This window comes from Malus domestica, chromosome 12 (genome assembly GCF_042453785.1).
Source record: "Malus domestica chromosome 12, GDT2T_hap1".
In the NCBI taxonomy this organism is placed as follows: Eukaryota; Viridiplantae; Streptophyta; class Magnoliopsida; order Rosales; family Rosaceae; genus Malus; species Malus domestica.
This window is the reverse complement of record NC_091672.1, coordinates 28,716,605-28,743,616: the sequence shown is the minus strand read 5'-3', so window position 1 is coordinate 28,743,616 and position 27,012 is coordinate 28,716,605. Positions and strand designations below refer to the sequence as shown.

The 27,012-nt window shown below is 37.1% G+C and overlaps 4 protein-coding genes across 4 annotated transcripts; all 4 read left to right on the top strand.

The window, feature by feature from the left end:
• The first annotated feature begins 4,346 nt into the window (after nt 1–4,346).
• On the top strand, nt 4,347–7,134 carry LOC103423563 (heavy metal-associated isoprenylated plant protein 34-like). The gene is made up of 3 exons (XM_008361651.4): nt 4,347–4,631; nt 4,822–4,897; nt 5,370–7,134. The coding sequence occupies exons 1-3, from the start codon at nt 4,602–4,604 to the stop codon at nt 6,980–6,982; spliced, it is 1,719 nt and encodes a 572-aa protein (XP_008359873.1). The 5' UTR covers nt 4,347–4,601; the 3' UTR covers nt 6,983–7,134.
• Nucleotides 7,135–9,969: 2,835 nt separating this feature from the next.
• LOC103430479 (gamma conglutin 1-like) lies at nt 9,970–11,705 on the top strand. Its single transcript, XM_008368623.4, has one exon. It carries the CDS (start codon nt 10,199–10,201, stop codon nt 11,546–11,548), a length of 1,350 nt encoding a protein of 449 aa, XP_008366845.3. The 5' UTR covers nt 9,970–10,198; the 3' UTR covers nt 11,549–11,705.
• Nucleotides 11,706–13,309: 1,604 nt separating this feature from the next.
• Nucleotides 13,310–16,276, top strand: LOC103430480 (signal peptidase complex subunit 3B-like). The gene is made up of 6 exons (XM_008368624.4): nt 13,310–13,584; nt 13,703–13,750; nt 14,852–14,914; nt 15,429–15,482; nt 15,737–15,823; nt 15,943–16,276. The coding sequence occupies exons 1-6, from the start codon at nt 13,459–13,461 to the stop codon at nt 16,066–16,068; spliced, it is 504 nt and encodes a 167-aa protein (XP_008366846.2). The 5' UTR covers nt 13,310–13,458; the 3' UTR covers nt 16,069–16,276.
• An 8,383-nt stretch (nt 16,277–24,659) lies between these two features.
• On the top strand, nt 24,660–26,060 carry LOC139190135 (uncharacterized). The gene is made up of 2 exons (XM_070809936.1): nt 24,660–25,129; nt 25,220–26,060. The coding sequence occupies exons 1-2, from the start codon at nt 24,994–24,996 to the stop codon at nt 25,858–25,860; spliced, it is 777 nt and encodes a 258-aa protein (XP_070666037.1). The 5' UTR covers nt 24,660–24,993; the 3' UTR covers nt 25,861–26,060.
• Nucleotides 26,061–27,012: the final 952 nt, after the last annotated feature.

Genomic DNA, 27,012 nt, shown 5'->3' with positions numbered 1-27,012 from the left:
AGCAATCATGTGGTTGCAAAAGAAGGGTTCGTACTCAGAAATATCGTTTTTTTTTTGTTTCACATCTGAGGTGGTTTAGCTTTCTCTTTGTTGATAGAAGCCAAATGGGGAGTTTCGACCACATAACCTCAAATGCAAAAGTATACACTTTTAACCGCTTGAGATGCAAGTTTTTCGCAAAATGCAAGTCTTTTGCAAAATGGTTTAGCTTTAAAATGCTTTGTTTACTTGGCCTTGTTTGAATCTACACTTCTATGCCTTTTAATCACTTCAGCTGCAAATTCGTCTCCAGATGGTTTAACTTTAAAATGGTTTGGTTTGTTTGGTCTTGTGTGTATCTACAATTTCACTCTTATCGATTCCCCAACAATTTCACTCTTGTATAGTCATTATGGTCGATCTGACAACCATGCAAGAGTGCAATCGAGTTCGACCTGCTACACAAGCGATTGCGATTACATCACATCTGATTTTGTTTTGAATTTTTTATATATATAATAAGACAAAAAGAAGAGTGTGAGAGAATGAGATGGTAATATGAGTGGAGATAATCCTTCTCCATATAATAAGATGGCAGCACTATATGGCAAGAGAAATGCTGAGTAGATTTTCCTACATGGAACTCTCTATAATTTTTTTTCATCTCGCAATTTAACGTCAATTCTTGTACTAACGTTAAAATCCTATGCAAGAAATATAAAGTGACAAAATTTTTATAAAGAATCACTTTTAAGAGAATCGCTTAGCAGTTCTCACCTGTCAATTGCATAAGCTCTATTGCCGCCATCATGTTTAAGCCCTCAAAGATTCGAAACTTGCTGTACTTGATATTACTCAAAAGAGAACCTCTTTCTTTTCTTTATTCATATGTTTTTTTACTATATGTGACAGGGCTGGTAAAGTAAATGTACCGACTGTAATTCCTCATGATTATAGGTACCGTTTGGTACGCAGACGGGACGGGACGAGAAGAGACGGAACAAGACGGAACAGATGATGTAAATATGAAAAAAAATAAGGAGAAATTTTGTCATAAAATGTTATAAATTTGTGTTCTACGAATGTGGAACGGGTCGTTCCAGGGGGAAGAAGTGGAACGAAAAATCAGCCAAATTTCGTCCCATGGGACAACCCATTCCATAGTTTTTAGGCGTACCAAACGTGGGACGGAACGGCTCGTCCCGTTCCGTCCCGTCCCGTCCCACGTACCAAACGGTACCATACGGTACCACAAAATATATACCTATACTCATGATGTTTGGTTGGATTTTTTTCCTTTCCAAATTTAAAGTAATACATTCGTTTGAAAATATTTTTAAAATGACTCGAAGCGCTTCTACTACAAATATTTTTGGAAACAATTCTTAATAAAAAAATTAATTATTTTAAAATCACTTACAAACGAGTCCATAGACCATTTAATTATATCTAGCAAACTAGTTTAATCATTTGTAAATTATTATCGACTAAAACTCAATTATAACATATTCTCTTCACTTAAAAGAGAGAAGTCTTAAATTTGAATTTTGTAGATGATGAGTTCGAAACCAATTTATTATCTTATCTTTTAGTGTAAATATAAGATATAAAAAAATGACTATAGTTTTTTGTCCTATATTAATTTTTCTCCCTCTTTGAACAATCTCATACAAACTAATCACACATTTACTTAGTCAACCAAGACAGCAACAGAAATAACATACCAAAATAGTTAGCTATAAATAAGTTTTGCACCATTTACCCTATGTTTCAATGCTGATTTAGAAGTACGGAGAATATAGATAAATTAGTTAGATATGGACCACGAAACATTCAAGGAAAAGAATTGAAAATGCACTATATATTTTTAGAAAACACAAACAAAAGATTAATCGTTTAACTGCTTTCAAGTAATCTGCTTGATATGGCCACGAATAGAATGCATTTTCCAATTAGCCTTCTCTAAGCACGAAATGAGTGAATAACTGTAGTTCGCTATTTATTGTCCCATTAAAAAAAAGATTAAAAAGTAATCACTTTCAAACTTGTATAATGCATTAATAGCTTAATTAAATTCATTAATATTTGAATATTCTTGGTCCAAACATATTTCGTTGGTACTTTTAATCTCGAACCAGAAGAAAACATACACAATTATGATTTTGGGATCAAAACACATGCAAATAAATGACCTAAAACATGCAAATTGTTACATTATTCGACACTTCCAAATTGTTACATTATTCGACACTTGCAAATTGTCAAATAATTGTAAAGATATTTTGTCTGATGAGCCCTTATGGAATTAAGATTCAGTCTGAATTTGTGTCCGCAATTGAAGATCCGAATTATTTATTTTAAATTTTGTGATCATTATTAGTTTATTTTATAAACATATTTTACACAAAATTAAGAATTCAGATCTCTTTTTCTTTTTTTAATGATTTAGATTTTCAGACTTTCAAGTTCCAAACACAGAAATTCGAAGAGAATCTACCGATTCTAAAGGGCAAGACCTTGGAGTGTAGTGTTGCAACCCTGGCTCATGATCCCAGACAAATGGGTAGGACCCATGGCCAGTGATCTTTAGGCTAATCATGTCTTCCCCTACCAATATTAGTTGTTAAATCGCTTTTTGAGTGCCATACAATTATATAGCCATGTTGTCCGAGAGCTTAATATAGACAGAGTCGTGTCCATCCAAGTTTCCAACCTATCTCCAGCTATTTTGTTAATAATGTACAGAAAGTGCTTCAAATCATGTTTATGCATGGCTTAATCGTGTTTAAGGTTGTAGTAACGATCGAAAGTGGGGGAAAAGAGAGCACTTCCCTTCGAATGCCTTTTGTTTTTATATACACCTGCTTTAAAGGTGTTGTGAGCACTATTGTATATGACCATTTGATCTACATTTAAATTCTACTTACTTATATTTAACAATCCTTTTGTGTTTTCTTTGTTAGTTAGAGGTTTGGGCAGTGGTTTCTCTAAAGCAACATTCTCACTCAAATCTTACTTTCTTGATTCTCATTCTCATCTCGAATCACATCATCTCTTCAAATCACATTTTAAGATTAACTCTGTAAAATATCAGTCAAACTATAAATCGTTTAAGTATTTAGTTTTAGTCACATTTTAAAGATTCTTTGTAAAAAATCAATTAAACCACAAATGATTTAATTATTCAGGTAACATTATCAAATTTTCAATGCTCAAATTTTCAATGCTTAAGTGGAAAACATATTTTGTTTATTTATTGGGCAACCGTTAAATAAGTAAAAAATTTCAAATATAGTCAATTTTTTGCATAAAAGATGTTTAAAGGGTGACCTAAGAAATAACGGCTCGAACTCGCGTAACATTGCAGAATAAACAAGAGAGTTGAAAAAGTAGAACGAGATTATCCATATATTATGAAAATGTTGCTAATATTTCTCTTCATCTTTTATGTTTTCAAGCTTTAGGGTAAGACATGAAATACACAGTTCTTACAAACTAAACTCATGTATGAGTTGGTTTAAGAGCAACTCCACCCTTGGAGCACTTCCCCCTGACAATTCATTATTGAATCCACCATATTGAACAGTAACTGCCTTTAATAAATAGTAACTACCATTAATGAACAGTAATTACCTTTTGCATCTCCACCCTTAGAGCCCTTCCCCTAGCAATATGTAATAAAATATTAGTTTTTTTTTGTTTGTTTAAATAATATAAAATATAAAAAAAAACATTGGAAATGGGGCTGCAGGCCCTCGGGCTAACACAAAAAAAATTAAATAATGCCTGGCCCTCGGGCTGCAGGCTGGTGGATTCCTCACGGGCCTTGTGCTCGGGTTCCCACCCTCACTCGGGCTCTCCATGGCTGGAGCACTGTCCACCGGGCCTCAGGCCCTTTCTTCTCCCCTGTCCCCCGAGCAATCCACATGGGTGGAGTTGCTCTTAATGGGGTTTCCTTGACTCAAATATAATAGTATTTCCTTTGTGTTTTCCAATGTTCATGCCGATTAGGGGTCATATCTGAATCCTTTTCACATAATTATCTTCATCAAATAATTCAGATCTTTGAAATTTGATTAAACGGTTAAAATTATTATAACTTTTACAATGAATTCGTGTTTTTAATCGTTAAATCAAATTTCAAAAATCTGAATTATTTAATAAAAATGATTAAGTGGAAGAGATCCGAAGGGATCGCTTTCCGTTCATGCCGACCAAAGCGATTAATGTTTCTTCACTGTTTTCCAGACACAAATAAAAAAAGCTAGTCTTGCTCCCTTCCCTCCTTTATTTTATTGGATTACCATTTTTCAACTGCCATCAATCTTTGTGTAACCATTTAAACCTCTTCTGAAACTGTGCTCAGTAAATATCCGATTAACAAATCAGGCCGCGGTCTTTCAGCTACAGCAAACCGACTTCACACACACTCTCTCTCTCTACCCTCGAATAGAGGGAAAGAGAAGGTTAAAAGATAAAGTGTTCAATTCTCACCAACCAGCTTTGAACTCTCTCTCTCTGTCTCTCTCTTCTCACTCCACCCTCTCTCCCTCTCTCCTCTCTTTATATTCTCAGCTCACAAGCAGAATACCTGTTTGCTCTTCTCACTCTCTCTCTAAACAATGAGTAAACAGGAAGTGATGAAGCTTCAGGTACACACCCTTTTCAGTTTTCACTATTTTCTCTCAAAACTGGTCTGAAAATCAAAGATGTTTAGTTTAGTTTAGAACCCTTTTCATTATCTTCTGTTTTCTCTTAATTATGTTTCTCATTACTATAATCTATATAGTAAGTTATTAACTCAGTCTAATTTGGTTCGTTTCTGATTAATTTTACTTGCAGACATGTGTTCTCAAAGTTAACATTGACTGTGATGGATGCAAGCACAAGATAAAGAAATTGCTGCAAAAAATTGATGGTACTTTCCTCTCTTCTGTTACCATATTCTCATTTTTCTAACCCAAATATTATTCTTCTCTTTGTTTAGTAACAACTCCGATTTGAGCTTAGTAGAAACTGAATGTCGCTAGACGAAATATGTTTCAATTTACCATAAATATTGACATTGTTTTAGTGTAGTGGTGTGAACTTTAATTGGTTTATTTACTTAGGGTAAAACACAATTTTGATCGCCGCGTTTAGGCTCGAAAATGGTTTGAATTTTTCGATTGTGGTACTTTCTTCTGTTACCATATTCTCATTTTTCTAACCCAAATATTATTCTTCTCTTTGTTCAGTAACAACTCCGATGTGAGCTTAGTAGAAACTGAATATCGCTAGACGAAATATGTTCAATTTACCATAAATATTGTCATTGTTTTAGTGTAGTGGTGTGAATTTTAAATGGTTTATTTACTTATGCTAACACACAATTTTGGTCACTTGTTTAGGTGTGTACACAACAAGTATTGATGCAGAACACAGCAAGGTGACTGTGACAGGGAATGTTGATCCACACACAATCATCAAGAAACTTGAAAAGAAGGGGAAACATGCAGAACTCTGGGGAGGGTCAAAGGGTTCAAATTTCAATCAAGCCCAGCTCAACAACCAGTTCAAGAACATGGCAATGCCGGTACAGAATGCGAAAGGCGGGGGACACCAGCAACAACCACCAAAGGGCGGAGGAGGCCACCAGCAACAACCGCAAAAGGGCGGAGGAGGCCACCAGCAACAGCACCAACAAATGAAAGGAGGCAATGGTAATGTTATGAAGGTGCCTCAGAAGAACCAGAAGTCTGTGAAGTTCAATCTGCCGGAGGCGGATGACTTTGACGGTAGCGATTTCGATGAGTTTGATGATGAGTTTGATGATGAGTTCGATGATGATGAGTTTGATGATGATGACTATGATGATGAGGAAGAGCTTGATCATGGACATCATCAGATGGCTAAGAACAAGGTGATGGGTAATATTGTAAATGGGCCACAAGGAGGAGGGCCATATGGGAAAATGATGCCAATGATGCCAATGATGGGTGCTAATCATGGGCATGGCCCACATGGGCCTGCTGGGATGATGAATATGCATGTGATGAACGACAAAAAGCTAGGTGGTGGGGGCGGCGGTGGGGGAGGGTCTGCCAAGAAAGGTGGGGTAATTGATTTCCCTGTGCAAATGAAAGGTATGGGTGGAAATAATGAAAAGAAGAATGGCAAGGACGGAAATGGCGGAAATAAAGGCGGTGGAAATAGCAAGGGTGGGGATAAGAAGCAAGGGGGTAAAAATAAGAAAGAGGGCAAAGATGGCAAAAAAGGAGGTGGATTGCTAGGGTGGCTCAGCCGGAGTACAAGTATCGGACGCGGCGGTTCCAAAGACGAGAAAGGTAACGGCAAGGGCAATGGAAGCAAAAAGGGCGGGGGTAAAGATGGAAAAAATGATTTTCATGAGATTGATTTCAAAGGGAAAGATACCAAAGGAGGGAAAGGAGGCAAAGGTGGAAAGGAAAGCAAGGAGGGCAAAAATGGAAAAGGAGCCAAAGAGGGCAAAGGAGGGAAAGGCGCCAAAGGTGGTGATGATGGTGAGGATATGCGGCAAATGGGTTACATGGGCCAAAACGGACAAATGGGTCAAAAGGGTCAAATGGGTCAAATGGGTCATATGGGAAATATGGGTCAGATGGGGCAGAGACCTCAAATGGGTCAGATGGGTCAGATGGGTCAAATGGGTAGCTATCCAATGGGGCAGATGGGTAATTTTCCTGCAGTACAAGGACTGCCTGCACAGGCAATGATGAACGGCGGAGGAGGATACTATCAAGGCGGTATGGGTCCCGGAAACCCGTATAATCAGCAGCAGCAACAATACTTGGCCATGATGATGAATCAACAGAGAGCAGCAGCCAACGGTGGAAATGATATGTACCATCAGATGATGTACGCCCGCCAGCAGCCGCCGCCGATGAGCTACATGCCCCAACAGCCAATGCCGTCAGGACCTGCATCTGATCCTTATGCCAACTACTTCAGTGATGAGAACCCTAATGGTTGTAGTATCATGTAGAAGTTATTTCTAGGGTTTCAGGCTATGTTTTTACTTATTTTTGTAGGATTATTGTGTTGTGGTGCTAAGCCGAAAATAGTTTGAAAGTATGGAAGTACCATTGCTTATGCTACTTGGTAAATGGTAATGAGTAAGTTTTGTAGCTTGGTAAATGGTATTGCTTAACCTGTTCAATGAGTGAATTATTAACTTCTGATTCGAAGTTTTTTAGGGTACAAACACGTATGAACTCGATAGATTACGACAATTGTAATTTGTTTGTATTGTAGATGTGTTGTAATTTCAGGGACGTGTTTGAGCCTTCTCATCCAATTAGAATAGCCATTGATGATTTGTTTAGGCATTATTGCGTTCGGCTTTGCGTAGTGGTTCTCGAATTCAAAATGCATCGCGTGTAGGATTCAACTTGGAAATATTTAAAGGATCAATCTCTATCTGTTCAAATTATTAGGACCATCTCTTGACTTCCATACCCTCACCTCACCAGTATCCACCCACTTTCATCAGGTCTTTTGCTTGGAAAACGCAACTTTATTCGCATTTTATATACAGAGCTATCAGTGCACACCAATATTAAAAGAAAATTGTGCCATATCAATATTTTTCTTGCTTGGTGGGGTATTAGATATGTATAGGTCGTTCTCTAATCTCTACCTAACTAAGGACATGGGTTCCATAAAAAAATAAAAATAAAAAATAAAAACCAAGGAGATGGGTTTTATGAGCGTTTTATCATCTAAATAGACCATTAATAGATTATACTATGCTTGGTGGCTGGATTGAGTTTAAGCCAGTACTATAAAGTCTTGCCTTTGTAGAAGGAGATAGACTTTCGCGTAACGAGTTTACTATACGAGATAGACTTTTGCATAAGGAGTTTACTATCATAGCGATATTCCGAGTCATTAGGTTAGGTGTAAGACTTTTTTCACATGAATTTATATTAGTGATTTGGAACGTAATGATAGCAGTGAATTCTTTCCACCTAAGTCCTTCTCTAGGAAGAATTTGTAAAGCACATTAGGTTGGATTGTTATCCAATTTAATAAGTGCATTCCTAGTTCAAATCGAACCATCGAACCGGCATGCAATCTAACAAAAAAAAAAAGGAGAAATTATACATCCTGCACCTGTAATTTTCTTATTGAATAAAAACCTACATCAGTCAACTGAATAAAAAATAGTTGACTGGTTACCTGGGAAATTTGATGAGTAGCAGCCCATTAAATGATGTAACAAAAGGCCATGAGCAGTGAAGATACCAGGACTATGTGTCCAAGCCATATATATGTGATACAATTGTCAATAAATAGAACGAAGATATCCATAACATAGCTATCACATGTAGGTTATGTAACTTATGTTATATCGATTCTCTCTAGAATGTGTAAAGTGCATGTCGTTTACCTCATTTCTTGTATTCTGTCAAGCAACCTTAACGAATATAATCCACAATGTGTAAAGAGAATATGAATATTATCACAAGAACTTAACATAGCATATATTGCTAAGAATGCAAGATATTTATAATGTATATACAATATTTTAAATTGTAAAGGTTTATAGAATTAAATTAAGATTGATGAAGATTCAAAGTAATTACTTTGTTTAGGATAACAGTTTTTCATTTGGAATCTGTAAAAGCAAAATTTTGATCATATCACACATCGCAATATACTAGGCCTTCTATTTCTTTAAGAGGTTTATCTAAAAGATTCGCGATATAACTAAAGAAGACTAGAGTTTGCAGCGGAAGTGATTGTGAAGACAATGATTACTAAGGTGATCAATCAAACAAACAAGTTACATGCATTCATTATAATAGTGAAGTAAGCATTCATCCACAAACAGGAAAGATATTATAGTGAAGAAAGAGTCATGTCTAGGGCTTCATACTAACCCCTAACTACAAAGAGTTTAACTACTCATGTGCAATAATAAAATAGCAAACTAAAAACTCATCAAAAGCTTGAAAAAACTGAGAAGAGACGGAAGAACGAGAGCAGAGAGTACCAGAACAATTCTTGTCTCGCGCGCGGCTGGTGTTATAGAAAATCATCATTTATTTAAGCTGTTGATTTAATTTTGTGTATCTTTTATCTTTAATGATTAGATTAGAAGACCTAAATACTCTTTTAAAGTAGTGTCCCCACTTGTGCCTTGAACGCTACTAAATCTCTAAAATTTCGACAATATTCGCAAATTTGCATGAAATCGTCATTATGAGTTATCTGTGGTAAAATACCAATAAAGTCTACTAGAAAACTTGAATCATAAACTGTAAAATTCTCCAAACTAGACATTTAGAGCTTTCCACATATGAGGTTCAATATTTGATTTGTCCCGAGGAAGTGCAATTTAATCTTCCAACTTGACTGATCTGCACGTCAAACCTCTACTTCCAGGGTGGAAAACGTCTTTCAATCCTAAAACACTCTGTTTTAGCTTTAATTTCAATGTTATTGCTTGGGAACACAAATTTGAACAAAATTAGTGAAAAGCAAAGAAAAACATAAAATACGACACAAAAATTAAGTCTAAAAAGCAATAAAAATAGGTACGGAAACGAACCTATGCTCCTAAACACTTAACAATGCTCCTAAACAACTAACAATTCTCCCCTTTCTCTCTTTCTCCCTGCACCAACTACCGTTAATTAGGACCGACTACTGTTTGGCCATGCGCATGTAATCTTGCTTTATAAACAGTTAACAATGCTCCTAAACAAATTAAGAGAGATGATTAGGGTTGTTTTTGTTTCAATCTGTCAAACTAATAGCGGTGTCAAGTAGAAGCCAGAACCCAGTGACACTTTTTTGTTTGTTACTTAAAGCACAAGCTTTTGCATGGCTGGGTACAGGCCTCTTCACTGCCAAGTGCCAAGTACCCCTACACACTCACCAAGACTTTGTTTTCATGTCAAGATTTATGCTCATCTCTTTCCCTTTACATGTGAACCCCCTCCCCACATTCGTAACGTCACATAAACTGGAAAAGTTTTCCAAAATCTATCAAAGAAGAACTCAATGCTGAAACCCTAAAATGTCCACATGCATGTCCATCACACTCTAGAGCCTGCCCTAAATTAGTAACCCTCGCACTATAAATTGCGAACTCTTCTGTCTCGTTCTTTGCCAATTCCCACGTTTCCTCTCTAGCCTCTAGGTATACAAAAACTTCTTCGTTCCAACTCAAAATTTGTTTCCAATTCCATCCATGGCTTCTTTCCTTCCCAATTTGCTCCTACTCTTCTCTTGCTTTTCCCTTCTCATTTTCACGTCTGTGGCCACAGTAAAAACCCGACCCCAAATCCCCATCAAGCCAAATAAGCTTGTCCTCAAGGTGCAGAAAGATGGGGCAACCAATCTTCATGTGGCCCAAATTTACAAAAGAAACCCTCCAGTCCAATTCCCCTTTGTGATAGACCTAAATGGGAGGTTCTTATCAGTCAATTGTGAGAATCAGTACTTGTCATCGGGCTACAATGCTCCCGTTTGCCACTCAACACAGTGTGCTAGAGCCAATCCTAATAGCCAGATGACATGCCGCACATGCAGCTCGTCTAGAACCCGACTAGGGTGCCACTCCAACGCGTGTGGGCTCATGACCACAAACCCTGTGACGCGCCAAAGCGCCATGGGTGAGCTTGCTCAAGATGTCCTCTCAATCCCATCAACCCAAGGCTCGAGCCCTGGCCCAATGGTCCAAGTCCCTCAATTCCTCTTTGCATGTGCACCTTCAAATATTATGCAAAAAGGGCTACCCAAAAATGTTCAAGGTTTTGCTGGCCTAGGCCACTCCTCAATTTCCCTACCCTACCAACTAGCCTCCCACTTTGGCTTTCCAGCAAAATTTGCCGTGTGCCTCCCTTCTGCACCTGGCCAGAATGGCGTCATTTTCTTCGGGGAAGGACCCTATCTCATGAACCGGGGCATCGACGTGTCGCGCAAGTTGACCTACACCCCACTGACCATAGGCAGGCAAGGAGAGTACTACATAAACGTTCAATCCATCAAAATCAACAACAAGGTGGTTCCACTCAACACCTCTCTCTTGCCCTACTCACCAAAACGAGGGGTTGGTGGGACAATGATCAGCACCACAACTCCCTACACAATCCTCCAAACCTCTATCTTTAGGGCAGTCACTCAGCTCCTCATCAATCAGCTCCAAGGGGTACCCCAAGTGAAGCCCATGGCGCCATTCGGGGTGTGTTTCGATGCGAAGAAATTTGCCAGCAACAAGGCAGCGCTTACGGTTTCTAGCATAGACCTTGTTCTAGACAACAACCGGAACATCTGGAGGCTGTATGGTCATAACGTTATCGTTCAGCCAAGTCCCAACGTGGCGTGTCTAGGGTTTGTGGACGGTGGGTTGAGGCCTCAGGCTTCGATCGTGATCGGAGCACTCCAGTTGGAGGATAATCTGCTGCAGTTTGATTTGACGAACTCAAGGTTGGGATTTAGCTCTTCGTTGTTGTCCCGCAGGACTAGTTGTTCCAACTTCAACTTTGGCAAATCCTCCACTGGTGCTGAAGAATCTACTGAATCCACCGATGAGCCATAAATTATGATCTCCCTTGTGAGAGGTGATCTATCTGAGGGTGTTTGTGTATGTTGATCAAATAAAGTCTATGTAAAATGTGAAGCTTTGTGCTTTGGTGTACGCAGTCTCGTCTATATTAAGGGACTGGATAAATAAAACTTTGTTAATTATTTGTTCATGTCTTCTTCTTGGTACCAACTCAAACTCATTCATGCTTGGTATTCTTAGATGGATTCAAACTCCAATTTCATATTTCTAACAATTTTCCGGATTGAAAGATTGTTGACGTCAAGTTGCAAATAGTAGTGTGCTCCTTTTTTTACACTCAAATTTGAATCTATCTTTCTCCAGTATAAATTAGATTAAAAATATCATTCCAACATAAAAAGAAACAACAATTTTCTCTTGTGATGACGACAATTACAATGACACATTGTTTAACACTATATACCCTAGGCCCTTTTTGGTGTGACGACAACAATTTTTTAGTGTGACAACGATTACAGTGCCACATTGTTTAACACTATATACGTCTTTTTGTGGTGACGAAGGTTATAGCACCAGGTAGTGTTTTAACTCTACACTCTTGTCTCTGGGTCCATAACGTTGTTCACCTAGAACAAAATCAAGTGTATGGTGTTTGCCAGGCCTAGGCTTGTCTCTGGTTAAGTTTGTTGTTGGGCTATATATCATTTTTGTAAGCCAGTTAAGGGCAGCCTTCACTTGAAGAGCCCAAAGAGCCTTGTTATTCTTTATTTTTTGGAAGTTTTAACGAAACACTCATGGTACTGTTCTTTTTTAACGAAAAGAACATTTTTATTCTAAAAAGTCACTTCTGGTACTATTCACTTACAACACATTTTTGTCCTTTTGATTAAAACTCAAAGTTTTCAAGCCATTTTCATTAATTTTCTTCTTCTTCTTTTTTTTTTTCTATTATTATTTTCCTCTTTATCTTTAAATCAAATAAATTTAAAACTATTAAGAGATAAAAATAAACATAAATATACAAAAATAAGATAAGCTTTAAGGTTCGATTTACTTACTTCAATATAAATAAAACCATCATCATGCACTCCTCCATAACGCAAAGAAAACTGAGTTATTAGTAAAAACATGTATTCTTTGAAAATACAGTTCTACCTTGTAATTTTATGAGGAGGGCGAGTATAATATAATATTTTTACAGTTAATTCAAATGTTTTTATGAGCAAAATTCAAATTTTAGAATTTAGTATTTATTTTTCATTCTCATATTATTTGCATAGTACTTTTAGCTCAATTAATTAAGAACATTACTTCTAGGTCTGAGGTTGGAGTTCAATTTTACTGTCTCTCAGTATCAATGGTATATGAACGCAATATTAGATAATACTTAGGTACTGATTTGTGAATATTTTATACACTCACTTTCGAATTTGACCTAATAAAAAAAAAGTCACATATTCCTTACTTTTCAAAACAATAAAACATGTTTTAATTTATTATTGGACAAAATTAATGACGTATTTCTTACTTTTCAAAACAATAAAACATGTGTTAATTTATTAAGGAAAATTAATTAAAATAGATTAAAAACTTTAAATTTTAACGATAAGGATAAAATAAAAAGTAAAATGAATAGTACTAATATTGATTTTTTAATGTAAAAATATGATTTTTCGTAAACATTAACAGAAGTTTTCGTTAAAATTCTTAATTTATTAGAAGACAATGGGCCCCACCGACGTGTCTTGTCCAATGACTGAGCGGTATAGCAAAAGTTCACATTCTCTCTGATCTCTACATGTGTTTTATTATAAAGACCTCTGAAGTCTTCGTCTCTTCAAAACCCACAAAAAGCGCACACATTTTTCTTTCTCGGACCAAAACCAGACGAAGCAGAAATCCAAGAAAAAAAAATCCCAGAAATAAAGAAAGAAGGTAGGAAAATGCATTCGTTCGGGTACAGAGCCAATGCTCTGCTGACCTTCGCAGTTACAATTTTGGCACTGATGTGCGCCATGGCCTCCATCTCCGATAATCTCAACCACCCCACTCCCACTACGCAAGTCCAGGTTCTCTCGCTCTCTCTGTGGGGCAGATCTACGATTTCAAAAAATTTTGATTTTTGGGTTCGAATTTAAATACCCAGTTGGATTTTGTTTCTGATATGCTTGTTGGGTTTTTCTCTAGGTGCTGAATATTAATTGGTTGCAGAAGCAACTGAACGGGAACGACGAGGTGCATTTCTTTCAATTTTTTTTTTTTTAATAATTGGATTTGTAGTTTTTGGGTTATATGTGAAATTTCTTTGAATTTGAATTCAATTTTTTATTGGCTGAAATGGGTGTTCACTGAATTTCGATTATACTGAGTCTCTGGATAGTATTTGATTAATCCAGTTTAAAGATTGGTACTTTGGGCTTTTGTGTTTATTTTCTGTATCAAATTTTCATGGGCATGTGCTGTGTGTGTGTAGGTTGTGTGTGGGTATGCAGGTTTCGGTGCTAAATTTCCTGGTTTTGTGTTTTAGTTTCAGTACATGATATGTGAATTTGATCTAGGTATGCATTTTGTGAATTGAAGGTTGGGTTAATACAACGGTAGTATTAGGATCCGTAGAGAGTTTAATCACCCCTTTCTGACATGTTGGTGCGAGCCCATTGGCTTATGGGTTTATAACTAAATTACTGATTAAGTAGTTGTATCACTGTCTTAAAAACTTGTAAAAGTGTGGTATTTTGGTATGCTCCTCAGTCAAAATGGAGGCCTATAGTCAAATTATAGGTGGTAGTTTCCGTGTTGAGGTTTGGGACGGGATATAAGAGAACAGAGTGGGATCATTCCAATTGGGACGGGATTGTTTCCGTGTTGACGCCTAACATTTCTCTTTCCCAATTTTGGCTTGAACTTTTAAGTAGATAAGGTATAACATTCTATTTGCGTAGTTAATATTAAGGTTTATTTATCTGGGCTGGGGTGGGTCTAGAGATTGGGTGCAACCTCAGAGTACTGACAGATAGTTACACGTCTACAGGGCATGAGCTGAGCTCACAATATTTATTTAAGTGATTCCTCTACCAATAGGAAAGCAGGTAAAATAAAATACGAGGGCATTTGCTAGAGCTGAAAGTTATAGTAAACTGACTGGCAGCAATTCAACTGCTCCCTAGGTTCTTGAACTGTTGTCCTATTTCCGTTGGTTACACTTTGAATCATGAACTTCGGATTTGCTTCTTTGATTTATAGTGACCATGATAGTTGGGTGATTGAAAAAGGAAGATTATGTGTACGAATGAATCACAGTTTGGTATGAACTAAAATGATTTTCGTTTTATGCAGGTCAGCATGACTATGAATATATCAGCAGACTTGCAGTCATTGTTTACATGGAATACAAAGCAGGTTTGCAATTTCACAAATTTGTGTGTGTATGTGTTAGCATTCATGATCACTTAAATTATTTTAGTATATTCTGTGCATGCGTTAAGTAGTCTTTGGGTACACTGTGCGGAACTCTATGATAATGATTTTTTAGAGAGTGATGGCAACTATCATGCATAGGACTAGAAGCACCAACCAAAATTCAAAACCTACCATTTGTGTTGAGAAACGGTTTTTGTTGGCATGGTTGACTGCATTATTTTATGGGAACTTTAATGAAAAGCACCCGGTACTGTTCACTTTAACGAAAAACCACATTTTTACACTAAAAAGTCAATTCTGGTACTATTCACTTTACCCTTTATTTTGTCCTTATCATTAAAACTCAAAGTTTTCAAACCCTTTTCATTAGTTTTCCTTTATTTTATAGGGTCTGGTGAAATTTAAGTTGTGCATACCACAATTAGAAAATTCGGTCTCTTTATTTTCCAGCCAGTACCCTGATCCCTTTTACTTTATCTGCAATACATGACAGGTTTTTGTTTTTCTAGCCGCTGAGTATGGAACCCCAAAGAACTCACTGAATCAGGTATCTGCACATATATGTTTCAAGTTATATTTCTGGTTAGTTATATGTTTCGATTTTGCTTTTCTTAAGGTAAAAAATTGAGATTAACAACTCTTCTCTTTCACTGAATAACTGTTCTTCCATTTATTTTGCTTGTATGTGTCCCTCGGATCCGCATATCCACTCTATAGTATCTTCTAGGGCTTGTAGGCTGCACAGTGCTTTAGTTATTGCTTAAATAAGTCTTTGCTTAAAGTTTTAACACTATTTTACAGATCTCTCTTTGGGATGGTATCTTACCAACCAAAGAACATGCCAAGTTTTGGATTCATACTTCAAACAAGTACCGCTTCATTGATCAGGTACGAGCAGTCTCTTTCATTCTTTGCATCTGTTTCTTGGCTTCATCAGAGACTAAGATCTGTTGTAGTTTCTTGGCTCCATCGATAACTGACTCTCTTTGTAATTCATCTTTGTGTAGGGAACCAATCTCCGGGGTAAAGAATTCAACTTGACATTGCACTGGCACGTCATGCCCAAGACGGGCAAAATGTTCGCTGACAAGGTCGTAATGCCGGGATATCGCTTGCCACAAGAGTACAGATGATGAGGAGGTGCTTTGTCTTGTGTATCTTTTTCTCTGTAGGTTTAGCCTCTATTCCTAAAGGGATACAAATTAGAGACATATAAACAGGGAAGGTTTTTTACTTGTTATGAGAAAAAGAAATATATGAGGTTTGATCTTATTTTGGTTTCTCTTAACTTTGGTTGCTAATTTATTGCCTTGAACTGGAAGGTATTTGCAGGCTTGTGAACGGAAGTTGTATTAGATTTGGATAATGTTAGGGAGACCAAATTTTTAAACTAATTTTTTAAACCAATTGATGTGCCAGTTGATGATTAGATTATTACTTAAGTGTTAATTTCTTATCGGTGATATATCATTTGGTTTGAAAATTTGTTTTAAAAATTTGCACAGCCACATTTTCACATAAATATTGCTTTAAAATATCTTAACATTGCCACAAAATGTCTTAAGAAGATTCGCTCGATCCAAAGAGAGAATCAGAGATAAAAGTAGCAGATCAGCTGGTGGTGGGTTACTAGGTTGTATGTGGTGACAGTGGTGTGATGGAGGGAGATCGGAGAGGGTGGTTGTAGATTTGTGGCTGGTCGGAGTTGAGGTTTGACATTGAGATTCGAGAGTTCAGTTCGAGAGAGAGTTTGACTTAGGGCTAAGAAAAACATTAGACGGTCGAGATCCAACGATCATCAATTTTCTAAATTTAATATATATAGATGTATTTATATTTGAACTTTCAATTTGTTATCCTACTGCTGTTAGTTATAGTTTTATTTTTAGATGTATAAAATTATTAAATTAATATTTTCTTATCATGTAACGGGTTACTCACGTGTATAACTGGATTGATCCGTTATCTTAGTAGGTGCTTATCGGGTTACTAGATAACGACCTGATTCCTTATCGTGTCGACCAAAAAACCTATTAATTTTGTGTCGTTTCGTGTCGGGTTAATAGGTCGTGTCAGAAATTGTCAGGCCCACCCAGATCCGTGTTTTAATTTAATCCAAAAGGATTAAAGAGAGAGTAAATTAGGGATTAAGGGTTTACAAATCCAAGTGGGAAAAGGGTTGGACGAAAAGGTCGGGGGGAAGTCGAGTGTGGGACAAGACCGGAGTAAGATATGGTCAAACATATAGAAGTTGGATGTCCCAAATAAACTACGACATTTCATTTGGATGGGTTGTAAAGATATTTTGGCGGTTAAAATGAATCTTCAACATCGAGGTATTCGTCTTGCTACTACTTGCCTGACTTGTGGTGTTGCAGATGAAACCCAACGTCAAATGTTCTTTCAATACCCGTTTGCACGGATCTTTTGGTTTGGGGCACCTATTCAATGAGATTCTACCTTGGTGTAGGGAGGTGATTTTTTTGAATGTTGGGAATGGCTCATAGACCATTATGAAAAAGAGGAAGATCTGGAGAGATCTAAAATGGGTGGTATTTGGCTTGTGGAGAATTTGGAAGTCTCGGAATTGCTTAGCATTTGAAAAGAAAAATGTGGAGCCAATGGAGTTCATAATGCTATTGATGAAACAATGGTGCTAAACTTATAATAAACCAAAAAGAAAAACTTATGATTTATTTGTATCATCTCTCTAATAGAGGTAGGACCCATCGATTCAAATGACTCATCATTATTAGAGGAATAGTATAAAGGGAAATTTTATTTAAACTCATCTAACCTATTTCTACATCCAACTTACTCTTTGCACCCATTTGATTTTTAACTAAACTATTAATATCTTTTTAAACCCAAATTTAATACCTAATATACCCACATAAACCCAATTCAATATGTGAATTTATTTTTACACTCATTTGATTTTTAGAAGCTAAATTTGATGGGAGGAAGCTCCTCCTGTAAACTGAACTTGATTTCTTTAGTCTGGCCCCCGTACTTAATCCATTCCACAGGACACTCCCACCAGGACTTTGCATGGGGCCGCCATGCTCCTTGACAGGCCACCCAAACAAATTAGGATCAGTAGATGCTTTTGTGGCAAGTGATTCCATGCACCTTTTTGGAATGTTGAGTTCTTCAGCATAAGGGAGAGTGTCATCACAAGTTTGAAGTGCCTTTAGAGAGTCCTTGCAATGTCAAAGAACTACTTGATTGAGAAAGGCTTCACTTTGTGTGATTAAGTTGTCCTTCCCGTACTCTTCAGTCATTTCTAGATGCCGGAATTGACAATGAGAGAAACTGGAAACAACCAAGGTTGAGCAGAATCGTATAGTTTTCTAATTGCAATTAAGGCTAATGAAATTGTTGATCGTATCGAAGTCAGATCATGGTTTTCTAATTGCAACTCATGGTTTGCCAATTCATAAATTGAAATCAAACGAACAAAAAATTTATAAATTGAATCATAACTTGGTTGGAGGATTCAAAACTTCAAAATCACCATCCATCAATAACAAAACTTATTTTTCTCTATGACAACTATTAGGGCGTGTTTGTTTGCACTCACTAAGTATCACTGGATTGGACTGGCTTACTAAGAATATTAATCCCGTGTTTGGTGCGAGCCAGGATTGTGTTTAATGGGACTACGTCGGACTCGTGCCGACTAAACTCTTCACTAACCGGTCTTAGCGAGACCGCCCAAAAAGGATGGGATTCCTAAGACCATCGCTTCGCTTCGTTTGCTTGGTCTTCGTCTTCCTCAACTCACTTTGTCTTTGTCTTCCTCAACTTGCTTCTTCTTCCAAATCCCGCACCAACTGTCACGCCCTACTCGAGTTTGCCAAGAGAAGATGCGCCAGCAAGTTTGTCTCTTTCTTCTGCAAGATCGATTGACGTTGATTTGGAGAGGTCGATTGAAATGAATTTGCAGATCCGACGATCCGACGAAGCCTCTGCAAATTGAAAAAAAAAATTGGGGATTTTTCTGGGTTTGATTTGAAGAGAAAGTAAGTAAATTAAAAGAAGAAAAATATAGGTTTGAATTCAAGAGAAAGCAAATGCAAAGAAGGAAAAATGTGGGTTTTATATTTTCTGGTTTGAGTTTTACTGAGAGTGAATCTGGGCGTGAAGAACCAAAGCAAATGAATGAAGAAAAGAGAGACAGGGGAGAGAGACGGGGGGGGGGGGGGGGGGAGAGAGAGAGTCAAATAAAAATAGTTGTATTTTGTTTTTTTTTTAAGATAAAAAAGGTGTATTAATAATAGTAAAATGAATTAATGAATGACAAAAGAAGTTTTGAACTCTAAACACTCCACTATTCTTATCCAGCTTAGTCTAAGTCAAGTCAGTCTAACTTAGTCCAATTCGAGAAAGTCCGGTACAACAAACGCTTCCTGAAGTCAAATAAAAATAGTTGTATTTTGTTTTTTTTTTAAGATAAAAAAGGTGTATTAATAATAGTAAAATGAATTAATGAATGACAAAAGAAGTTTTGAACTCTAAACACTCCACTATTCTTATCCAGCTTAGTCTAAGTCAAGTCAGTCTAACTTAGTCCAATTCGAGAAAGTCCGGTACAACAAACGCTTCCTGAATCATGTATGTTTCTTTCATTGGCAAGAATATTTGGTTTTTATATTTTTATTGAGTCTCACTCTAATCCAATATTATTAATTTTAATAATATCTTTAATATAAAAAGTAATTAAAATAGAACAATAATGTAGTCATAATATAAGCAAACATCAAATTGGTAACAGTACTTTTTTAATTATCCTGCTTCTTAGTCCGACACTGCATCAAACGCTTCACTAAGCTAGTCCAGCTTAGTCTAGTCTAAGCCAGTCCAGCTTAGTCCATGCAGCTAGTCCAGTCCGGGACAGTCCGATGCAACAAACGCACTCTTAGGGTTTTAGCTAGAATAAACGTAGGATAAACAAGCAGAATCGTATAGTTTTCTAATTGCAATTAAGGCTAATGAAATTGTTGATCGTATCGAAGTCAGATCATGGTTTTCTAATTGCAACTCATGGTTTGCCAATTCATAAATTGAAATCAAACGAACAAAAAATTTATAAATTGAATCATAACTTGGTTGGAGGATTCAAAACTTCAAAATCACCATCCATCAATAACAAAACTTATTTTTCTCTATGACAACTATTAGGGTTTTAGCTAGAATAAACGTAGGATAAACAAGCAGAATCGTATAGTTTTCTAATTGCAATTAAGGCTAATGAAATTGTTGATCGTATCGAAGTCAGATCATGGTTTTCTAATTGCAACTCATGGTTTGCCAATTCATAAATTGAAATCAAACGAACAAAAAATTTATAAATTGAATCATAACTTGGTTGGAGGATTCAAAACTTCAAAATCACCATCCATCAATAACAAAACTTATTTTTCTCTATGACAACTATTAGGGCGTGTTTGTTTGCACTCACTAAGTATCACTGGATTGGACTGGCTTACTAAGAATATTAATCCCGTGTTTGGTGCGAGCCAGGATTGTGTTTAATGGGACTACGTCGGACTCATGCCGACTAAACTCTTCACTAACCGGTCTTAGCGAGACCGCCCAAAAAGGATGGGATTCCTAAGACCATCGCTTCGCTTCGTTTGCTTGGTCTTCGTCTTCCTCAACTCACTTTGTCTTTGTCTTCCTCAACTTGCTTCTTCTTCCAAATCCCGCACCAACTGTCACGCCCTACTCGAGTTTGCCAAGAGAAGATGTGCCAGCAAGTTTGTCTCTTTCTTCTGCAAGATCGATTGACGTTGATTTGGAGAGGTCGATTGAAATGAATTTGCAGATCCGACGATCCGACGAAGCCTCTGCAAATTGAAAAAAAAAAATTGGGGATTTTTCTGGGTTTGATTTGAAGAGAAAGTAAGTAAATTAAAAGAAGAAAAATATAGGTTTGAATTCAAGAGAAAGCAAATGCAAAGAAGGAAAAATGTGGGTTTTATATTTTCTGGTTTGAGTTTTACTGAGAGTGAATCTGGGCGTGAAGAACCAAAGCAAATGAATGAAGAAAAGAGAGACAGGGGAGAGAGACGGAGGGGGGGGGGGGGAGAGAGAGAGTCAAATAAAAATAGTTGTATTTTGTTTTTTTTTTAAGATAAAAAAGGTGTATTAATAATAGTAAAATGAATTAATGAATGACAAAAGAAGTTTTGAACTCTAAACACTCCACTATTCTTATCCAGCTTAGTCTAAGTCAAGTCAGTCTAACTTAGTCCAATTCGAGAAAGTCCGGTACAACAAACGCTTCCTGAAGTCAAATAAAAATAGTTGTATTTTGTTTTTTTTTTAAGATAAAAAAGGTGTATTAATAATAGTAAAATGAATTAATGAATGACAAAAGAAGTTTTGAACTCTAAACACTCCACTATTCTTATCCAGCTTAGTCTAAGTCAAGTCAGTCTAACTTAGTCCAATTCGAGAAAGTCCGGTACAACAAACGCTTCCTGAATCATGTATGTTTCTTTCATTGGCAAGAATATTTGGTTTTTATATTTTTATTGAGTCTCACTCTAATCCAATATTATTAATTTTAATAATATCTTTAATATAAAAAGTAATTAAAATAGAACAATAATGTAGTCATAATATAAGCAAACATCAAATTGGTAACAGTACTTTTTTAATTATCCTGCTTCTTAGTCCGACACTGCATCAAACGCTTCACTAAGCTAGTCCAGCTTAGTCTAGTCTAAGCCAGTCCAGCTTAGTCCATGCAGCTAGTCCAGTCCGGGACAGTCCGATGCAACAAACGCACCCTTAGGGTTTTAGCTAGAATAAACGTAGGATAAACAAGCAGAATCGTATAGTTTTCTAATTGCAATTAAGGCTAATGAAATTGTTGATCGTATCGAAGTCAGATCATGGTTTTCTAATTGCAACTCATGGTTTGCCAATTCATAAATTGAAATCAAACGAACAAAAAATTTATAAATTGAATCATAACTTGGTTGGAGGATTCAAAACTTCAAAATCACCATCCATCAATAACAAAACTTATTTTTCTCTATGACAACTATTAGGGTTTTAGCTAGAATAAACGTAGGATAAACAAGCAGAATCGTATAGTTTTCTAATTGCAATTAAGGCTAATGAAATTGTTGATCGTATCGAAGTCAGATCATGGTTTTCTAATTGCAACTCATGGTTTGCCAATTCATAAATTGAAATCAAACGAACAAAAAATTTATAAATTGAATCATAACTTGGTTGGAGGATTCAAAACTTCAAAATCAGCATCCATCAATAACAAAACTTATTTTTCTCTATGACAACTATTAGGGTTTTAGCTAGAATAAACGTAGGATAAACAAAGAATGATCGTAGGTTTAATTATAGTGTTTGAGTTTAATGATAAATTTGAGTTTTATTATTAATCTCATTTTGTACTTAATAGTAATTATGCAATAGGGTAAAATAAACAATTAACATTTAAAATTTAAGTTGAGTGTAAAAAGAGGTTAAATAGGTTTAAATAAAATTTCCCTAGTATAAATAATAGTAAGAATATTTCCATGAGGTTAAGAATATATTCATTCGTGAAATTAGCCATCTACCCATACGCGTTCAAGAAAATTTCCAGATAAGGCAGCAGGTTAAGAATATAACCATAAAGTGAGGCTTCGTGAAATTACCCATCCACCCATCCGCGGTCGATAAAATTTCCAGATAGGGCAGGAAAACGTATAATGCACCAGGTTTGGTTCCCCTATATATATGCAAGAAACGATCTCACTGCCTAGCCTATATATATATATATATATGCGCATCGCAAAGAATCATACTTACAAATTTAGCTCATACTCACAATTTTTTTCTAGGGTTTTCGAATTTCAAAGAGACAAAGGAGGGGGGAGAGAGAGAGAGAGATTACAGAAGGGTTTGGGATTTTTGATTTAAAGAGATGGGCGGATGATTTTCAGACGCGAGTGGAGGCAAGGACGCCGTGGTTGGTGCCCTGCCGAGGCCGACCTAACTGAACGCTAAGAACGACGGCGCTTACAACAATACCGTTGAGTTCTTTTGCAAGGACTGCACTTGCTGCTTTCTTTCTCTCTCTAACATTGACCATTTTTCATATACTTACCTTGTGAAAAGAAACACTCAGGACTCATGGAGGGATCAAGCAACTCCCACTCGAGAAACCGAAAAACGAGAGAGATGCCGCTGAGACAAGTGGTGCTTGCTCTCGCGGCTCCCAGTGCCCTTCCTCCTCCGCATCTCCGCTCCGCCACCACCAAAAGGACAGGTAAAAACAACAAAATTTTGTTTTGTAAAATTATGTTACTGTCTTTAACTTTTTTGTTGTGGTAGAAGACAAAGATGTCTTTTCACATTCTTTTAGTTGACAAAGAGTGTTTCATTAATGTAGTTTTAGATATCATTTTTTATGAAAAAAAACAACTTTTCTTTTGGCAAAAAATAAAATCATTTATACAAATTAAACTAATGGGTAATGTTAGGAAGATTAAATTTGGAGACTAAATTGCAAACTAAATGATGTGCCACCAATAGGAATGAACACGTTTATCAACACTTAAGTAATAAACCAATCATTAACTTTCATGTCTTCACTAGTACAAAAAACAGTTGTGCGACGCAGGTGCCTTCGTTGCGCAAAGTCAAAAAACGTTGTCTGAAAATTTGCCTAACGACATCTTCGTCGCGTGCAAACCGTCGCGCAGGGTCTGTGACTACAAGGTTTACGAAATGAATGCACACCTTCATCGTGCAAAGGACGTTTGCACGACACACCTGTGCGTCGTGCAAGATTTTGGCGTCAAACCAAGACTTTTATCGCTTTTTCCCTAACATTGCACGACGACTTCGTCGTGCGCTGTTTTGCGCGACAGAGATCTTAGTCGCTCAAAGTTTCGTTGCGCAAAATGCCTTTGGATGACGTTTTGTTGTCACCGTTGCGCAAACATACTTTGCGCGACGCAATTTTCTCCGCCGCTCAAGTATGTTTTTGTACTAGTGCCCTCAGTTTTTAAAATTTAGTTTACAAATTTAGTCTCCCTAGTATTATTGTAAATTAAATTACTTGAGGATTTGAGGCAGAGGGAAACACCATATTGCCTTTTTGACTAAGCTGCAACAATATAAAAAATATTAAGATTGAATTCACCTTCTTTTAAAAGCACAAAATATTAATTTATTCATTGTTAATATTATAAAACTATTTTATGACAAATAATATTTCTAGAAGAGTTTTGCTCCATAAAAGTGAAGTTTTTATACAATTCAATAACTGAACGATCTCATAATTTATTAGTTTTTTACACATATGATCTTTACATAGTTATTTACAATATAAACAGTTCTGATTATAAGTATGAAGTCTCGTAAATCGACCACATAGGAAATTCAAAACTTCTACTCAAATTGAGAAGCTAAGTTAGTTTTATTATATTTGTCTAAGATTTTTATTGATTTTCCATTAAAAAGGACATTTCTTTCATTATTTGGAAATACTTGTGGAAAATTCCATAAAGTGAGGCTTCTGGAAATTAGCCATCTACACATCCGCGTTCGAGAAAATTTCCAGATAAGGCAGGAAAACGTATAAAGCACCAACTTTGCATTCCTCTTATATATATACAAGAAACGATCTCACTGCCTATATATATATATGCGCATCGCAAAGAATCACACCATTAGAAGATTGATTTAGCTCATACTGACAAATTTTTTCTAGGGTTTTCGAATTTCAAAGAGACAAAGGAGGGGAGAGAGAGAGAGAGAGAGAGAGAGAGAGAGAGAGAGAGAGAGAGAAAGAGATTACAGAAAGGTTTGGGATTTTTTATTTAAAGAGATGGGAGGACGATTTTCAGACGCGAGTGGAGGGGTGGTGTCCTGCCGAGGCCCACGTAACTGAACGCGACGGCGCTTACAACGATACTGTTGAGTTCTTTTACATGGACTACACTTGCTACTTTCTTTCTCTTTCTACTTTCTCTCTCTAACATTGACCATTTTTCATATACGTACCTTGTGAAACGAAACACTCAGGACTCATGGAGGGATCAAGCAACTCCCACTCGAGAAACCGAAAAACGAGAGAGATGCCGCTGAGACAAGTGGTGCTTGCTCTCGCGGCTCCCAGTGCCCTTCCTCCGCCGCATCTCCGCTCCGCCACCACCAAAAGGGCAGGTAGGAGAGACAAGCCGAAAGAAGTAGTGCTTGCTCACTCTGCTCCCAACGCCCCTCCACCGCAGGTCCACCCCACCACCAAAAGGGCAGGCACGATAGAGAAGCCGAGAGAAGTAGTGCTTAATATGTGCGCTCCCAACGCCCCTCCATCGCCTCTCCAGACCACCACCAAAAGGGCAGGCACGAGAGATAAGGAGGAAGAAGTAGCATTTACTCTCTCCCTTCCCAACGCCCCTCCACCGCAGCTCAACATCACCACCGCTGCCACCAACGACGGCACGAAAAGTGACTACAGCCTTCGACAGAAGAGAAAACAAGAAGAGAGAGCAGCAGCGCCGGATCCCACGGAGTTTTCGAGCGATGATGATTATACTCCACCAGTTACTAATGGTCGTAAACAAAAAGAAGTTGAGATCGCCCACGAGATAATAAAAGATCAGAAAAACCAGGAGAAACTTGTTGGTGAGAATATTGTTATCAAGAAAGAAATTGGCTCGTCGTTTTCTTGTGGTGAAAAGGTAAAAAAATCATCGTCGACTTCTTCAACAGCAGGTAAAAAGGAGACGAAGAGGAAGGAGAAGAAGAAAAAGGAGACGAAGAAGAAGACGACGGAGGTGGTTGATGTTTTGTATGACATTCCTGGGGAGATTCCCGATCTGGATTTACTGGAGAAAAAGTATCATATTCATGGGCTTTCGTATACGTTCTTTGATGGAATTCCCGAAGACTGAGGAAATAGCGCCTGTTGTGGAGTAAGGATTGTTGCTGATCATCAACCTGCAAGATTGTACCAGGATTGCAGGATTGAAAGAACAAACTTGTTGTAGAAACTCATTGCTCTGTGAGAGAAATGCTAGGAGTAGAGAGAGAATTGTAGTGAGAGAAACTTAGAGAGAGAAGTTGTTGTGGAGAAAATGAGTCTATTTCATTCATTCCAAACTGTGTGTACAACAAGTATAAATAGCAATCATAGCTTAACAGCTAAGTAAGTTCTTATTCAGGTACATCATTGACTGGTACTCCTATTGTATCCTTAACACACCCCCTCAAGCTAAAGTGTTACACTTATTCCTAATTTAAATTGTATTTTCACTAGGTTTGAGATTATCTTGCTTTTAAAATGATTTTTGGGTCTTAAATGATGTGCCCAAGGGCCCACCCCTTGTTTTGTCCCCCGGTTCCCTTTCCCTTTCTTTTCTTTTTTTTTCTTTTTATTTTTTTTCTGAAAAGTCTTCCTCTTTCTCTCTTTTCCCTCACTCTCCCTTACACTCTCTCGGCTCTCTCTATCTCAGCCCATTCGAGGGCTTGTCTTACCAACAAACATCACCACAACAACATCAACATCTCCATTAGTCCATCTCCAATGGTGACTTATAACATAAATTTTCCCTTCCCCCCTCCAAATCCACTCCAACCCAAAACCTAAACCAAACCTAAAACCTAAAACTTAAAATAAAGGCAAATACCGGTCACAAATTTAGCCCACAAATTGAAGTGGGACCCATGGATGAGACTGAAATTGTGCTGTGAAGCCCAAATGCCCAGCCACACTTCCTCCACGCGCAGACGCGCAAGTCATTCAGCCGAGGTGGACCCTCACCCACGTGGGTGTGTCCCCCGGGGTGTCAGAAAATATATGTAGCCAACGGCTAATTTTCTCCATCACACGGCTGTGGTAATTGGACCGTTGACGGTCCACATTCAAATGGTTTTTTTTTAGTTTCATATTTATATATTTATTGAATCCAACGGCTTAATCGAATATAATCAAATCTAACGGTAAAAGAAAAAGGTCTAACGGTCCAAATTTAAATCTAACGGCTAAAATAATTTAAAAAAAATAATTTAACTTAAAATTCAACCAAAAACTCTATAAATACCTA

Excerpts from the sequence above, each read along its gene's own strand:
- LOC103430479 (XM_008368623.4), top strand. The coding sequence starts at position 10,199 with ATGGCTTCTTTCCTTCCCAATTTGCTCCTACTCTTCTCTTGCTTTTCC.
- LOC103423563 (XM_008361651.4), top strand. The coding sequence starts at position 4,602 with ATGAGTAAACAGGAAGTGATGAAGCTTCAG. Across the intron at positions 4,632-4,821 it reads AGGAAGTGATGAAGCTTCAG|ACATGTGTTCTCAAAGTTAA; the intron begins GTACACACCCTT and ends TTTTACTTGCAG. Across the intron at positions 4,898-5,369 it reads ATTGCTGCAAAAAATTGATG|GTGTGTACACAACAAGTATT; the intron begins GTACTTTCCTCT and ends TCACTTGTTTAG.
- LOC103430480 (XM_008368624.4), top strand. The coding sequence starts at position 13,459 with ATGCATTCGTTCGGGTACAGAGCCAATGCTCTGCTGACCTTCGCAGTT. Across the intron at positions 13,585-13,702 it reads CTCCCACTACGCAAGTCCAG|GTGCTGAATATTAATTGGTT; the intron begins GTTCTCTCGCTC and ends GTTTTTCTCTAG. Across the intron at positions 13,751-14,851 it reads AACTGAACGGGAACGACGAG|GTCAGCATGACTATGAATAT; the intron begins GTGCATTTCTTT and ends CGTTTTATGCAG.
- LOC139190135 (XM_070809936.1), top strand. The coding sequence starts at position 24,994 with ATGGAGGGATCAAGCAACTCCCACTCGAGAAACCGAAAAACGAGAGAG. Across the intron at positions 25,130-25,219 it reads CGCCACCACCAAAAGGGCAG|GCACGATAGAGAAGCCGAGA; the intron begins GTAGGAGAGACA and ends CCAAAAGGGCAG.